This window comes from Protopterus annectens, chromosome 8.part0 (assembly GCF_019279795.1).
Source record: "Protopterus annectens isolate FY-2018-M chromosome 8.part0, PAN1.0, whole genome shotgun sequence".
NCBI classification, from domain to species: Eukaryota; Metazoa; Chordata; order Ceratodontiformes; family Protopteridae; genus Protopterus; species Protopterus annectens.
In genome coordinates, this window is record NC_056741.1 from 446,233,412 (window position 1) to 446,250,742 (window position 17,331).

Consider the following 17,331-nt stretch of genomic DNA (forward strand, 5'->3'; position numbering starts at 1 on the left):
CCTTGGAACCGAAACGCAGGAAATTATCATCTCTAGGCTAAAAAGGATCAGTGTAAGTGATACTGTTAAGTACTAATTCAGAACAAACCTGGGCTTTGCCTCGGAGGTTCCTGATAGTCCTTAGAGTTTTAAGAAACCGGGAGAGGAAATTATCATCTCCTAGGCTACTGTGGTCTTTAAAGAAATTGAGAACATTTTTATTTTTGCTTTAAAGAAATTAATTTCAGGTTGAAAAAGTGGAAAGGGATTTGGAATGGTGGGACTGAGAGGAAGAAGGGGGATTGCCGAAAGTCCATCTGAAGGCATCTGCCTTGATGGAGATGATTCTTGGTGCTGCATTTTCTGTACTTAGCATGTTATTTACTTAAGAAAAAAATCTGGTGAAGAGGGTAAAGAGGATCAGTTGTCCTAGTAGTAAATTGCCTTTTGCCTCCAATTAGCCTGTTTGATTTCTGAGGGAGCTGTGCAATGATTTGGATTTGGAGATTTGAGCTTGTTTCTGTAATATCAATGCGTTATCCATGTTTTATCTTAGTTGAAGCAGAGCAGAAGTCACTTGGCTTCTTTGATTCCTTTAATATTGCTATGCACTGGAAGAAAAAGTATTCGTTTCTGTGTTAAACATCTAGTATACAAGGAAGTTCTTATTCAATTCTTTAAAGCCAAGGCAAAGGATGAACATCCAAGTCTGAGTGTTTTTGAATAGCTACTGCAGTTGACTATTTTGCAATTGATAGGACCACTTTTTTGTTTTTAAGTATTTCCTTATTGATTGCTATTGAGTGCAGCATGTTGGTGTTTTAAGGGGAATCAATAACTGTGAGTAAGGGGTAATGCACTGAAATTCTTAGTGGGCTAGAAAAATAGCACAGTATGTATGTACATCCTGAGATGGTCCTAATTAGGCTGTCTGATTTATGCCCATTGCTCACAGGATTATTTTATGGCTTCTCCTCAGTGCTTAGTATGAAAAAGTGATTATTAAAAATGAATGCAGGAAAGTATAGCTGCGCTCATGGTGTCTAAAATGTATTGTTTGCATTCTAAACAGACTCTGCCTAGTACTTAGATTTTCCTTGGAAAGTTACAAGGTCATCATTCTTAATTTTTGCACCTCACACAATTTTATTTTTGTTCAGTGACTGGAATGTTTGAGTGGGAAGGGTCTGTTTTTAAGCAAAGGGCCAGGGTGAAAGGTGGTACAATTTACACTGTGTGCACGTGTTTGTGTTAAGTATATGTACGATTACAATTCACTTGTTTAAACAGTTCTATATGAACTATAATGCATTTTAGGCAAACATCTTTTTGTGTAAACGACGGATTGGGAAACTTCCGGCTTGATCAATAAAGTTAAGTGGCATTGTTGTTGGGCTGGGAGTTTATATACAAGTGTGTGTGTTTTTAGGGTTGGTTAAGAGGATAGTTTTACTGATGGGCTTAGTGTTTGTGTCTGTGTATCTGAGCTGTCTTATGTAGTTTTAGTGCTATGGAAAGTTTTTTTTAAAGGTAAAGTGCACGATCATTGATTAGGGGCAGGGACGGAGTTAGTTTTGCACACAATACTAAGGTAGAGCAGGGGGAGGGGGGGCAAAGCCATGGCTTTGTACTGTGTGAGAGGGAGGAAAATGAGATGGCATACTACCTTTTTTTTCTCCCTTTTGACAGGTTTATCTGCATGATTTATTGGTGGTGCTGCTGCATGTCTGCTTTGAGCATGCTAATGCTGATTGATAAAACTGCCAGGTATCTATCTGTAGGGTATATATTACAGCTTCTAAGATGTGAAGCATTTCAAGTTCACAGAAACGGATCATTTTCATGTTTTTCTCATCTGCTTAAAAGTGTACTGAACTAGTACGTTGCACTTGTGCGTGCACAAGCACCATCATCATGATCATCAACCCTCTTCTCATTTATACATGAGGTCGCAGGGTCGTATTAATATTAGTTAATGTAACTAAATCACATAAAGCCAATGTTTTCACTACTAAGTAGCTAGCCATGGCACAGCAACACAAAAAACTGGATACCATTTAGTTTTGCAAATTACATTCAGACTTGTATTTCCATGACCCTGATTTATTTATATACATTTTTGCAGCTGGTTGCTTGCCGAATGTTGCCTTTATGGAAAGTCAGGTGAACGATCAGCTTTTCAACCAGTTTTCATAGAAGTTAAATAACTGTGGTACAAGCACCGTAAGTACTGATAACCTTCATGGAAATATACAGAATTAGGGTGTGTGTTTACTCGTGGACCTGCTTTCTTGCAGCTGATACTAAGTAGACTATTCTTTGGATGTTCTTCGTGTTTCACTGTTGGTCATCACATTTGTGTTATCTGCTTGCTTTAGCCCTTAGTCGGCCTGATTATCAAAGTCTTGGGTCCTGCGTCAGTTGCTGTCTCATCTTCCATGATGTCAGGTAGTCAGAGGTATAAAGCATGCAGCTGACACCATTGCATCAGTCTTTCTTGCTGTACGGTGCCCGGATCAGAAGCAGCTCACAAGTGCCGGTCGGCTGACTCCTGAAATTTTCATTTTCGAGTTTCAGAACTGAAGTCTTCAACTAAAACTAAGTACCCCGTTGGGGAAAGTTTTTCTTGCTCTAAACCGATGTCAGTAAAAGTCAGTAATTGTATTTCTTATGGAAAGCAAGTACCTCACAAAGATTTTCATTCGTACTGTATTCCTTGCCTAGATCCTGACCACGACGTACCTCGCTGTCAGTTTTGTGCCTTATTTAAGCAGCGAACTGTTCATCGTCGGTATATTTGCGTTGCTAAATGTTTTGGTACTCGGTTCAGTTTTCCAGACGTGTCTTCAGTAAGCCATCCAACTACCGACATTCCGAAAAAATGCAAAGATAAAGACAGAGACAGGCCGCCCAGGTCCAAAGTGGCCGACAACGCTTCTCCTAAGCCAGTCGCCATTTCGCCGGTACTCAGTGAGTTGCTTTCTCAGCCCCTGATACCCGCTACTTCAGATTCGCAGGCCTCTACTGAGACCCATTTGGAGTCCAGTATGCCGCGAGAAGCTTCAACTGTGGAACCTGCGGATGTCTCTACCTTGGATGGGTCCGGAGCCACTGTGCAGGCACCGGCTTCTGAGGGTGTATTCAGGCCTACTGACTTGCATATTAAACCGATGCCATCTTCTTTTTCAAGGCCTAAAACTCTAACTATGCCTAGAAAACAGATGCCCAGATCGCATGGTCAGGCCTCTATGCCTAAAAAAAAACAGATAAGAATGGCTGAAGACCTTATTACTTTAATCAGGGGAAGCCAACCTTACCCATCTGAGAGACCTAGGACTGAATTTGCTTATGATACTTCTGACCAGGATTCTGAAATTTGCCTCCTCTCATGACCAGGATTTACCCTTATCTACCTATGAGGATTCTGATGCAGAGGACTCTATTCCCTGTGCTTTCCCCCCTCAGGGGATTTTTCTTTTGGTGAAACCCTGCATACTCTTAGGGAGCACTTTAGCTGGGAAAGCCAGGATTACTCTGATTCTAAAAAGAGGTTTAGTGATTTCTTACTCCTGCCTCACCACATTCCTTTAGCTATCCCTCCTGTACTAGATATTGTTGATGATGCCTTTTCTGAATCTAGCTTGGCCCCTGACTCTTTACCTCCTGCTCCCAGAAAACCTGATAGATATTACAGGGTTCCTGTCTCTCACAAGTTCCTTTTTAAAAATCCTCCTGTGGATCCTGAGACCATTTCACAGGGACCCAAGGGCATCAAGGCTACTACTGCCAAAAATCCTACCCCCTCTGATAGAGACTCCAGGGCGCTGGATAGATGGGGTAAGAAAGTATACACTTCTGCATCTTTGGCCATTAGGGCCTTAAACTGCCAGTTTCATATGATAAAGTATCAGCAGCATATCATTGGATTGCTTAAACAGAACATTATGTTGATTCCTGACTCTGCTGAAAATAAGGATTTACAGGATTTAATACATTCTGCTGAACAGGTTGGAAAGCATACTTTGCAATGTGCTTTTTGATTCACTAGAGGCGTCTTGCAGTGCTGCTGTCACTGGGTCTGTACTTAGAAGACATGCTTGGCTTAAGGAGCAATCTTTGCCAGATCATGTTGAAGCTAAATTGCTGGATGCTCCCTTAAATCAGGACCACCTGTTTCGCAACAAAGCAGAGGAAAAAGCTAAATCTATGCAAACTGTTAAGGATTTCCTACAAGTACAACCTCCAAGATTTAGTAAGCATTGGTCGTCTAAGAATTGGTCTTTTCCTGCTTCTTCCAGGCCTTCTCTGTCCAAACCCAGAACCAGCAGAACACCCAGGCTTTAGTCCCAGGGTACACACAGGACTAAACACTAGGGGGCCTCCACTTCCAAATCAGGGAGTAGTAAGACCCCCCCCCTATGGTAAACTGTCTCGATGACTTAATTTTAAAACTTCCAAGCATTTCTCAACTGACTGCTCCTTTAGGGGGAAAGACTGCTCTGCAGACAAAAAACTGGGAACTCATTACCCAGGACAAATGGGTTTTAAATATAGTTTCCCATGGATACAGATTTCACTTCCACAAGTTACCACCTCCAAACGGTTGGCCAGATCTACCCCCAAATCAGTGGGCAGAGGCTCAAAAGCAAGTACTCTCTCTCTCTCAAGCATAAAGGCTGTTCAAACTGCACCAGAAGAGGAAAAGGGAAAAGGTTTCTACTCCAGACTTTTCCTGGTACCCAGAAAAGACAACTCTTTGCATCCTATCCTGGACCTTTCTATATTAAATTCCAAAATTCAAGATGCTAGCTCTTCACCAGTTACTTCTGTGCTAGGTAGAGATGCCTGGTTGTCAACATTGGATTTAAAAGAAGCCTACCTGCACATCCCAATCGGGGAATCTTGCAGAAGCTACCTACACTTCAAAGCAGGCTACATGCACTATCAGTTCTCTGCACTGCCCTTTGGCTTATCTACTGCACCCATGGTATTCACAAAGTGCCTAGCTCCAGTCATTGCATTTTGCATGCAAAGAAATATTCAAATATACCCATACCTGGACAATTGTCTAATTCAGGCAGAAAGCCAGGACATACTTTTGAATCCTCTGGCATTTGTACAAAAGGTGTTAACTTGTCTGGGGTACACCATAAACAAAAAGAAATCACATCTGGTACCCTGTAAACCAATTGTATTCCTGGGAGCTAGCTTGAACACAGTTTCCCAGTTGGCTTTCATCATGCCAGAGAAATTCATTTGACAACTTACTTCAGACTAATGGCCACAAAAACCCTGCTATCTGCAAGGCAAATACTGCAAGCCTTGGGGTTCATGGCCTCAACCATTCTACTAATTCCATATGCAAGACTGCATATGAGGAAACTACAGTGGTATCTAAAAAGCCTATGGTGTCAACATTCTCAGGATCTAGAATCAATGATCCCTATCATACCTTGCCCACAGAGTTCCTTTGGTGGGCAAAGGCCTGCCAGCAAAACAAGGGACTACCATTCACTCTACCCCCTGCTGCCCAAACCCTAGCAGACGCATCAGACAATGCATGGGGGGCTCGCCTGGCAGGAAAGTGCATTCAGGGCAAATGGAACCCAAGTCAAATGCACCTGCATATCAATCAAAAAGAAATGTTAGCTGTATAGAATGTTCTGACAGCCTTCAAGGACCACATTCTTCCAGGACAATTAATGGTAAGGATGGACAACACTAGTTACGTGGTACATAAGCAGGGGGGTACCCATTCTTATCCCCTCTACAGACTAGCCATGGCTCTGTGGAACACAGCTTTGAGCTACCAAGTGCATCTACAGGCTCAATTTCTGCCAGGAAAACTAAATACGCTGGCAGACGAACTCAGCAGAAATCTCATGGACCCACACGAGTGGAAACTGGAAGCAAATATTTTCAACATGTTGATAAACAAATGGGGGAGCCCAGATATAGACCAGTTTGCTTCCCCCCAGAACTACCAATTGGACAAATTCTGCACAAGGACTCCCCACAAACAAGCTTGGAAAGCGGATGCTCTGTCCTTCAGCTGGAAAAATCTATCAGTTTATGCCTTTCCTCCTCTGCCTCTCCTCTCCAAAGTACTACTAAAGATCAAACAGGACAAACCAAGGACTATACTGATTGCACCAGACTGGCCGTGCCAACACTGGTACCCCCTCTTGCGCAGTTTCACTGCTGTCTCCATGTTCCCTGCCTCAGACCCCTACCCTGCTGTCACAGCAGGAGAGCCAGATTCTGCATCCTCAGCTTTTCCATTACCATCCCTCAGTAAACAAGTGTTGGATGTCATTTTGGAGGCAAGGAGGGCCTAGTACTAGAAAATCTCATGCTGAAAAATGGAAATGATTCTGTGCGTGTAACCAAACTCAAGGGATGGGTACAGCAGCGCCCAATTTACCTCAGATTCTTCAATACTTAACTGAGATGCTTCACAAGGGCCTTTCTTTTTCCTCCATCAAAATTCACGTCTCAGCCATTTCAGCTCATTACAACACGGAACCACCCCTGGTTCTCTCATCCACTGCTCAAGCAGTTCCTCAGAGGGATCAAAAAATTAAGACCACCCAGGAGAGCCCCAACTCCAGCCTGGGACCTTAACGTTGTATTGGAAAAACACACTCTTCCTCCTTTTGAGCCAGCTGCAAGTGCAGAGTTAAAATGTCTTTCTTGGCAAACAGCCTTCCTTTTAGCAATTACTTCAGCAGGAAGGGTATCTGAACTACAGGCCCTTGTGGCAGTGGCGCCTTTCATCATCTTTCATGCAGACAGGGTGTCCCTCAGGACTAATCCCTCCTTCATGCCCAAGGTGGTATCCATTGTGGCTCTTAATCGGTCCATTCATTTGCCAACCTTCTTTTCTAATCCACAGAACAAAGAGGAAAGGATACTGAACTCATTAAATGTGCACAGACAACTTAGATTTTACCTGGACAGGATTAAACCTCTCAGGAAATCTGACCAACTGCTGGTGTCATTTGCTGCAGGGGCAGAGGGGAAGTTCATTTCAAAACAAACCATTTCTAAATGGATAGGCCATTGCATTCATTTCTGCTATAAGCACCATGGAAAACCTACCCCACAGGGGATTAGACTCCATTCAACCAGGGCTGCATCTACCCCTACAGCCTTTCTCAGAGGTGTACCTTCCAGGGACATCCTAGAAGCTGCTACCTGGAGTTCTGTACATATTTTCACCAAGCATTATCATTTACCATATTTTCACCAAGCATTACCATTTACCAGTTTTCTCTAAATCCAGAGTTGGCTTTGCCACTGCAGTCTTGCAGGGCCTTATAGCTGGTCCTAATGCTATCTAATTCTTCCTCCCATCCTTAGCTTTGGGGAATCTACCTAGTGCAGTTGTGTACACTTACCATAAATGTAGATGTTTGAGTGTATTCACTGTTGCAGTCCTGGTTACCCTCTCTCCAGCCCTCCGACTTATTTTGGCTATACCTTTACTATGCTTAAAAGCTTTTTGGTGTATTTGATTTTTTGTTGGAGGTGTAACCTTGTGTTTGTGTGTGTGTGTGTATGTATATATATATATATATATATATATATATAATTGCTTCCCATTGGGAGGGCACCTGATATCTGGGGCAAGAAAAACTAATGTAATGGCATCTGCTGCATGCTTTATACCCCTGATTACCTGACGTCACTGAGGATGACAGCAACCGACAGGACCCAAGACTTTGATAATCAGGCTGACTGAGGGCTACTGCAAGCAGATAACCCAAATGTGATGACTGCAACAGTGAATACACTCGAACATCTACATTTATGTTAAGTGTACACAACTGTACTTTCTACAGTAGTGAGCAGAGTCCTTGGGCACTTGCCTGGAAGAGGAGACAAGGACCATGTCTTAGATTTTGGAGAAACTGTAGTGTGTTTTTCTACATTGATGTCTCTACACCTCCTCAGGCTCTTGAATGCCTAATTAAAGCAGATTTTGATGATTGAAAATGATAACTTAATGTATTCTGCATTTGTGAAACTTTTTTCCATTTTCTTAAAATATTGCTATTGACCTTTCCAGTTCTCATGTAGATTTCTGCAGCACTATACTTTTGTTTTCAGTAACAATAATGGGTATTATCTACTTAATTTTATTTTTATTTAATTTTCAACAGAAGTTGCATCATGTCATTGAACCCTCCCACCAGCAATGATGCATGTTTGAGCATTGTCCACAGCTTGATGTGTCATCGTCAAGGAGGGGAGAATGAGAGCTTTGCCAAGCGTGCTATTGAGAGTTTGGTTAAAAAGCTAAAGGAGAAGAAAGATGAACTGGATTCCCTAATCACTGCCATCACCACAAATGGTGCCCACCCCAGCAAATGTGTAACAATTCAAAGGACATTAGATGGGCGCTTACAGGTATCTAATAACCTTTAAGGTTGTCGTGAATATATTACTTTGTCAACCTCTTGCTTTAGTTGCTGTTTCAGCCATTAAAAACATGCATTTCAAGTGTGAAGCATCATGCAACAGTTGTTTTAATGCAGTATGTCATATTTACTTTTCAGAATTAAAAACTCAATGTCCATCTTGGTTCTAATAGAATAAGGCATCTGTTGTGGTGCAACAGGTGGCAATGTAGTTTGTTTTAGGCATTATGCTGCTTTTCATTTCCATTGCTGTAATTGAAATGTTGCTTCCCTGTTTCTAGGATGCAGTAGGCACAGCTCTGAAGGACAATGTGTGCAATTAAAGTCCCAATGCTCTCCATACTTTTCCTTATGTGGAACATACCAGATACTGAACACATTGTAGAACAACTTTTTTTGTTTGGCATGTAAACTTTTATCAAATCATTAAGTGAGTGATGTGGGCTGATGTCGAGACCAGTCCAATTTGTATGTCAGGTCTTCAGCTTTTTTCCCCTAACATGCCCCCCCTTTTGCAGCAGAAGTGGAATAAAATAAACATTTTCCATTCACTCCAAAAAAAAAAAAAAAAAAAAGGAAAGTGGTGGGATGCAAATGCCATTTTGAAGTGCAGTAATCTGTTCTTACTTTATGAAATAAAAACGTCCTCCTTACCCTGTCCACTTATTTTTTTGGCATTCATCTCTGTTTTTTTATACCTTTTCTTAGTATTTAAGGAATTGCATTAAATGCATATTTGTCAGAAATCAACTTATGACATTAGTACTTTATAAGACTTCAGTAAGATGAAGACATCTCTGAATCATATTTTGCATTATGCAAAGTTGGGTAGGCTAGTGTTATACATAAGGTTAGTTTGCAATCTTTCTTTTTTCCAGATAATAAGATGTTTTGTTTTGCATTCTCCTTGAATTCTGAAGACTGGAGTTGTGAATGCTTATTTTGAAACCTGTCATTTATAAAGTGTTTTTTGTTGGAAGCTACAGATAGTTTGCTTTCATCCCCTTCTTACTGTCAAGGCCAGTCCATCGTGGAGTAGGGGACAAATCACAGACCCATTTTCCCAATTCCAGGCATTCACAGTTTGGTCTTTATATTTGCAGTAGATGCTCATTTGTATAACTTGCACGACTGCTGCTAGTTATACTACTTAAACCCTATTCTTTGTTGTACAAGTAAATTATTTAACAGCACATGGAATGCTTTCAATTAGTTATGTTTTGGAAAAAAAATGGACTTGTAACTTTAAAGCTCCCTGAATTATAATTATAGTGGCATGTACTTTTTTCTTTTATGAACATGTATTAATTAGTCTTGTGTTTTTGTCATCTTGGTAGTGACATTGAGCATATTTTTGTCAGACATTAGAATGCTCATCTCATGACTGTACTTGGGCATTAGAGCTGGTAACTACATTTATTAAAAAAGGTCTTACTCTTTGTCTATGCTTGAAATATCTGAAGGTATGCATTGTTATGCAGTAAAAGCATGGTTTGCCTCTATAGAGATCTGTAGCTAGATGGATGTGCAGTGCTGGAATTCTGACCAGTAGTAAGTGAGCAAAGTACTGAGCACGATTGATTTGTAATTTTCTTGCAAATGAGAAAAATAGCCTCTGGGTGGTAATTCAGATGTTTTATGTTTAGTTTAGACTGCATTACCATTGTTTTATATTGTGTTTAATTTGTGAGCCTTATGATAGTCTTTGACCTGACAAATTTCTCAGTATTGACTTAAGATTAGTTGTCATAAACATTTTGTGCAATGACTTGAAGACTAGTGCTGCAGAGATTTTTAAAAATAACTTTTAAACTAATTTTAAAATGTGTGTGCAAAATGAAAGTACAGGAGTACAAAATCTTCTGCTTTATTATTTGTCTGCTCATGTAATGAGAAATCTTTTTTCTGCATTGAATGTTTTTTTCCTCACAGCTACGCAACACTTAATACTAACATATTTCTTAAGTCAGCAGCTCAAACTGCAAGTCTCTCCATAGTAGCAGTGTTAATGTTGTCATTTTCACAAATTTATACCAAGTCTGATTCTGTGGTGTCATCATAGACATTCTAACTACTATCTGTTTCTTAAGTCAGCAGTATTATTCCAGCTGTTTGACAATTAATGGCAATCATTTTTGCACTGCCGTTAGCAAAGCAACAGTTCTAACTACCATTGGTCTCTAAAGCAACAGTGTTACTGCAGCTGTTTTCACAAGCAACAGCTAAGTCCAAATGTGCAGTGATATTTTAGAAAACATCCTAGCCACTGTAACTCGGCAGTAGTGCTGCAGTCATCTTCACATGTGGCATATACAACTTTGCAGTGACATTAGAAAATGGAAAATTCTAATTAACTAATGTAAATATCTTCTATCTAAGCAGGATTATTGGAATTTTTTCACAAGTAGTACTGTTATATAGTGACATAGTGTAGCTAAACTTCTAACTGCCCTTTGTCCCGAAGTCAACGGTATAGTTACTGCAGTTACTTTTTGCAAGTTATGACTGATCCTCTTCAGCAGTGACATCAGCAAAGCAAACCCTTGTAAGGCTATAGTGGTACTACAAATATTTTAACAAGCAAAGAAAAATCTGGTGCTATAGTGACATCAGTAAAAATTGTAGCTACCATCTTTCTTTAACACAGCAGTGTTTAGTCGTTTCTACAAACAATAACCATGTTGGTTCTACAGTAACATTTGTAAAGCAAAAACTGCACTATCACTTGTCTTGAGTTCTAAGTATAAGTAAACCAGGTATTTTCCAAATCCAGAAATGCAGTGATGTGAGTTATGTGAAAAGTCTGCCATATGCCTAAGTCAGCAATATTAGAGCTGCTTTCTTTTTTCACCTCTGTTATTAACACTTTCAAAAAAGGCAACTTGTATAATCTTTCAGTGTACTATATCATGTAATTGAGTAGCATTTAGATTCCAAACAGAGATTAAAATAAATTACTAGGCATTAATTATTCTGTTATCAAGCAGTATAAAATATCTGGATCTCATCTATTAACTAAAAGTTATTTACAGTATCTACAGGATCTCATTTTTATGTTAATTTATACAGTATGTATATATTCATATTTCTTATAACAATATAGCCTAAGTAATTTTTAGTACATTTACTTTTATATACAGGTCAGTCATATTTTTGTCAACCAGAGGCGAATTTGTGGATAGCAATTAATAAAAAGTTGAAGGATTTTTTTTCTGGGAGGGGTGGAGGACAAGAGTAAATTGGGATAATTTGATCCTTCCAACAGAACAGTGTGGTTTGGGATTACCCGATTTGAAGGGATATTTCAGAGCTACACAGTTAAGGCTTCTTTACTCAGTACAAGCAGAAAGCTATAATTCAAAGTGGAAAGGGATGATGAAATGAGGAGACTCGACATAAGGCAAGACTAGGATTTTTGATGCAGATCCTTAAGGAGAAAAACAACCATACAGAATATTATATTCATAAAGCAGCTGTAAGTATTCTAAGAACTAAGTCAACATGGGAAGGGAGAATGGAGAGACTGCGGATAGGGATGATTGCAATTAGGGGTACAGATCATAGACAAGTAGGGACTGGAATTTACTGTAAAAAAAAAAAAACTGGCAAAAGAATCATGCTATTAGGAGCAAATAATTAGACAGATAAAGTAGTAGAATGGGAAGAGGCCAAGAATGCATTTAGGCTGCAGGGTAGAGATTGTTTTCACTGTCAAGGATTAGTATCAGAGTATGGACAAGAGTAATAGAAATAGGGGGATCCTAAGTGAAAGACCAGCAGGGATTTTAGTTGAATCTAGAATAGAAGCTGCTGTTAAAAAGGGATACTTAAGAGAGCATATAAAATACTGCATGAAAATTATAGGAATCCATCAGAGGAGGTTAGAAAGGATTGGGAAGAGAAATTGGATAAGCAATTCACAAGGAAATAATGGGAGGATATAGGTATGGCTCCCAAATGTGCAGCAAAGCCTTGAAAATTTAAGATATTTGCTTGGAAATATTTACATAGGTATTTTTATACCCCAAGCAGACTGCAAAGGATTTTTCCTCAGGTAGGTTGCAAATGTTGGATGTATGATGGGGAAGAAAGAGGTAATTTTGGAACATATTTTGGGGGATGTAATGAATTGGCAGATTTAAAAAAATCCCTGCAGACTAAGCTATCAGAAATAATGGGTGAGAAGATTGGTGTAATTAAGGAAATGATTTTCTGAACTATGATAGAGTTAGAATTGTCTAGGCACAGATAGTAAGGCCTTGCTCAGTTTAATTCTGGTAGTTGCTAAAAAAACGATTACTAGAAAACGGAAGTCAGAGTCTAAACCAGCAGTACTAGAAGTTGTGAATATAGTAACAGAGATAAAATAACTGGGAGTGGGATCTTTAGAAAAGGGTAGGAGCAAATTACATAGGAAAATGAGACTTGTGGGAACAGTACATGCAGAGTAATGTTTGGAGGAGGAATGAGGGTTAAGGGAAGGGAGGAATTTGACTGACAATGACTGTATAGGTTATAAGTGATGTATAATGTTTGCAACTGAAAATGTCAGTATGATGTGTTTTCATTTATGTAACTGTATACTTGCCTGTGTCATAAGTGGTCATTCAGTAAAGATGTTTTTGTTTAATCCAGTATATATATATATATATATATATATATATATCTATAGACACACATACACATACATGTCTCCAAAGTTAACCCAAAGAAGGTATTGAAATAATCACAATATATTGTATTTCTCTAATGATACAAACAGCTTTAGACCAAAATGTGTAATTAATAGTTGTCAGTGTGGATCTCAGCTCAACAGTGTTAATTTCATTTTCATAAGTAATAGAGGTTTTATTTGAAAACTCGGAAAAGTGAGGTAAAGCAAATTTTTCAGCTTTTTAGTTGTAGTTTTACATGCAAATGATGAGAGACACCAAAGAAGGGATAGTTTCTTTACTTGAATATGAGATATTTTGAGCATTGAGTATGACTTCATTTTAGTTAGAAATATATCTGACCACAGTGCTTGAGCAGCGATGGAAATTTTATGCAGCACTTGGCTGTAGATTGTCACTGCTGAAGTGACGCCAGACCCTGTATGGAAAAATGGGAAAATGGTTTGTGGATGGAAGGATGGATTCTGTTATACTAAAGTCATTCAAAATGTTGTAAGTCAGCCATGAAGTCTGTAATACATTTCCAGATTGTCTTTTTATACATGTTTCCAATTCTTTGAGAAGTAGGAAAAGCTTTTTGGATAAGTTTAATTTTTTTTTTATTTGAACCTAATTTTACAGTTTTTTGTCTAACACATTGGATAGTTGCTTTGATTCAAATAATTCCAGTAAGGATTTGTTATAGATGCAGCTGATACTAAAATTTATACAGTTGAGATAAACCTGAAGAGCTTGTCTCAGTAAAGAGATTTTATGTATTTAATAATAATGAATAGGTGAACTGCGATGGTGGTGCTACGGTAGCATTGTCGCCTCACAGTAAGACGTTGTCCTGTTCTATTCTCAGCTAGATCATCTTCTGTGTGGAGACGTGTGAATGGGCGTACCTTAGTTGAGAGTTGTGCGTAAGGGCCGGCAACTCGGCACATAAAAATCTACGGCCAATCATTAGCGGACCGGAGTTCCTCTGTGACGACCCCTAACCGGGAAAAGCCGAAACACACAACAATAATATTGAATAGGTCTGGTTTTCTGTGTTCGTAATACTTTTTTTAGATTAAAAACTGACCAATGCTCTGTTATATCATGTCTTCATTATCTGTACTTGAGTGTTGTCAACTGATAAGTGTGGTGCCTTTTAAACGATTAAATCAATATGATATACCATTAAAATTAATTTTTATAATTTTTGTAATTCTATAGCCTTCAGGTATAAATGAGATTGTGAATACAAAAATTATTTTTAATATCTGGTATATTTATATAAAATTAAAATGTCAGTATACTGTTTACATATTTAAAGGTTGTTGGAACAGGAATGTGTATATTTAATGTACATGTCTGTAAAGTTTAAATTTTGATTTGATGCTTTAAATGGTTAATGTGTGTATAAAGCTTTGAATATTTTCCATTTTGTCGTTATAAGTTGCGTGCAACCAGTGAACAACTATTTTGAATGTAAATGCCCATAGCATAAGACTTTTGTATTTAGAAAACCTATTCTTCAATAACCTTTGATCACATATGATGTTGAAATGCAATTTTGGGCTTGATAGGATACCCAAGGAGAACTTTGTGATTATTTTATTTAATTCTTTACAGCTTTTAATGCCAAGTAAAACTCATATTAATTTGGCCAACTTAGTACCTTAGGCAAATGTGTCATTTTGATCAATTTTAGCACATTTTCAATTGTAAAAAAGCATCTTATTCCACTTTGAAATTAAAGAAAACTTTAATGCTGTGAAGAAACGAAAAACACTGTCATCTGTGTTAGCATGTCTGGCAGGAGATTTGTGCATATTCTCAGATTAACTTGTATTGTATGCCAGCATGCCTAATTGTGAAAATGTAAATATGCTTTAAAATGTTGAGTATTTCCCTGTTTAAACAGAATGTTTAAAGAATCTGTCACTGCTTTGATACATTTCTAACTGCGCGTGTTTGAGAGGGACATTCTAAAGTACAAACTGTGGCGAATCAGCTGAACAGTGATTCCACTCTGCTACAGGCCCCATGAGGAGCTCAGTGTCTCTCCAACCTAACACCACTCTTAAGTATTCAACTGTGGTACCACCTTTATCATTCTTATAAGAACAGCTCAGTCCGGGTCTGAACTGTCTGCAAACAGCTAAAGTTAACTTTGAGTATGTGTCTACCTTTTGAGCCAATATTCATTTTCCCCTGGAGAGCACTCTGCTTTGGCTTGTAAGCACACACATCTTCCATTTTCTCTCTTATTCCCTTCTGTTAGTAAGTAGTATCCATATCTGATAAATATTGTTTGTTAATTTAAACTGAGACCACAGTAGCCTACTGATACAAGGTTATCCTGTTTTTCTGCCTGAGAAATGGTTAAGAAATGACTCGGTTTCAGAGCAGTCCTTGGTCAATTCTGATTGTTTCTTAAACACAAACTTGTCTTTGTTTTGGCTCATTAGCAGCAGTACAGAAGAACTGCCTGCTCACACCCTTGTTCTCCCCTGTTTATTACCTTAAGCCAATCCCAAAGTTAATAAATATTACCTGTGGCTGGCACCATTTTTAAAACTACAATCCACTCTGCTACAGGCCCCATGAGGAGCTCAGTGTCTCTCCAGTAAGTGTTTTACAACTGTATATGCTTATTTATGTTGAATTGTGTTCGACATCTAATATGATTTATGCTTTATTATTGGAAGTTGCTATGGCATGCTAGCATTTTGTCTGCACCAAGTTGTTTTTAGTATAATAGTATTGTCTATTTGCATAGCTGCACCTTGTTCACTAATGTTATTCATGTAAATGTGTTGTGTGTAGACAGGTCATACTGGTGTCTAATTATTTCTGTATAATTGTGCTGTTACTGGTGGATAGAATCACATTAGAGACCCAGGACAGAGTGCTGCTCATTATATTTTTATCTGTGACTGCATAACTGTCTGATGAGGTTCATTCTAACTGATGTTTTTCCAATTGGCTCGGTATCTGCATATACTAGTAGTTGGTTCAAGACATATTTTCCTGTATGCAGTAGCCGTTTGCTCAGTTTGTTTTTTGTTTGTCTCTTTCGGCTTTTCCCGGTTAGGGGTCGCCACAGCGGAAATCCGGTCTGGTAATGATTTGCAGTAGAGTTTTATGTGCTGGCTTGCCGGGCGTAACGCACAACCTTCAACTAAGGAACGCCCATTCACACATGTTGCCACACAGAAGACACTCTGAGAATCGAATGGGCAACGTCTAACTGTGAGGCGACAACTCTACTGCAGCACCACCACCGTATCAGTTTGTTTTTTGTAATCTTTATAATAGATCTTTACCATCTCAAAAGTGCTTACTCCTCTCTCTACTCTTCTTTTCTAGACCTAACACCACTCTTAAGTATTCAACTGCGGTACCACCTTTATCATTCTTATAAGAAAAGCGCAATCCGGGTCTGAACTGTCTGCAAACATTTAAGGTTAACTTTGAGTATGTGTCTACCTGTTTGAGCCAATATTCATCTTCCCATGAAGAGCACTCTGCTTTGGCTTGTAAGCAGCTCCCCCCCCCCCCCACCACACACTCTCTCACACACACACACTCATCTTCCATTTTCTCTCTTATTCCCTTCTTTTAGCAAATAGTATAACTGATAAATACTGTGTGTTTGTTAATTTAAACTGAGACCACAGTAGCCTACTGATACAAGGTTATCCTGTATTTCTACCTGAGAAATAGTTAAGAAATGACTTGGTTTCAGAGCAGTCCTTGGTCAATTCTGATTGTTAAACACAAACTTGTCTTTGTTTGGGTCTTTTGCAGCAGTACAAAAGAACTGCCTGCTCACACCCTTGTTCTCCCCCTTCCCTGTTTATTACCTTAAGCTAATCCCAAAGTTAATAAATATTACCTGTGGCAGACACCATTTTTAAAACTACAACCACCCTTTGTCACCATCATATGTTGATTTGTCAGTTTACTCTGTTACCTGATTGTTTCCAGCCCCCTCATAATAGCAACTAACAGGGTTTATACCCGCTTCCCTACCCACCCTGCCCCCTATTCCCTCCTGCCTCCAGTGGTCCTACCTTTATTACACTCATAAACCCCTCCCATCTTTCCAAAAGCCAATCACAGTGCTAACCCAACACTACCGCCTCCATCTTCCCACTACTATCACTCCTCAGCTAACATGTACAAGCATACCTTACCTATGCTCACTGCATGCACTCACCTTGCATATCTTACATCCTACCAAAGCTCCATCATTCCCCCACTCAACCACTACCACTGTA

The 17,331-nt window shown here is 39.1% G+C and overlaps 1 protein-coding gene across 1 annotated transcript in view; it reads left to right on the forward strand.

Moving 5' to 3' along the window:
- The window catches only part of LOC122808866 (mothers against decapentaplegic homolog 4-like), a gene marked incomplete in the record, with an annotated part of 2,707,603 nt that overhangs the window by 993,680 nt on the left and 1,696,592 nt on the right, over nucleotides 1-17,331 (forward strand). The window contains 1 exon segment of the mRNA XM_044079966.1: nucleotides 8,145-8,391. Coding sequence (XP_043935901.1) covers nucleotides 8,155-8,391 — 237 coding nt within the window.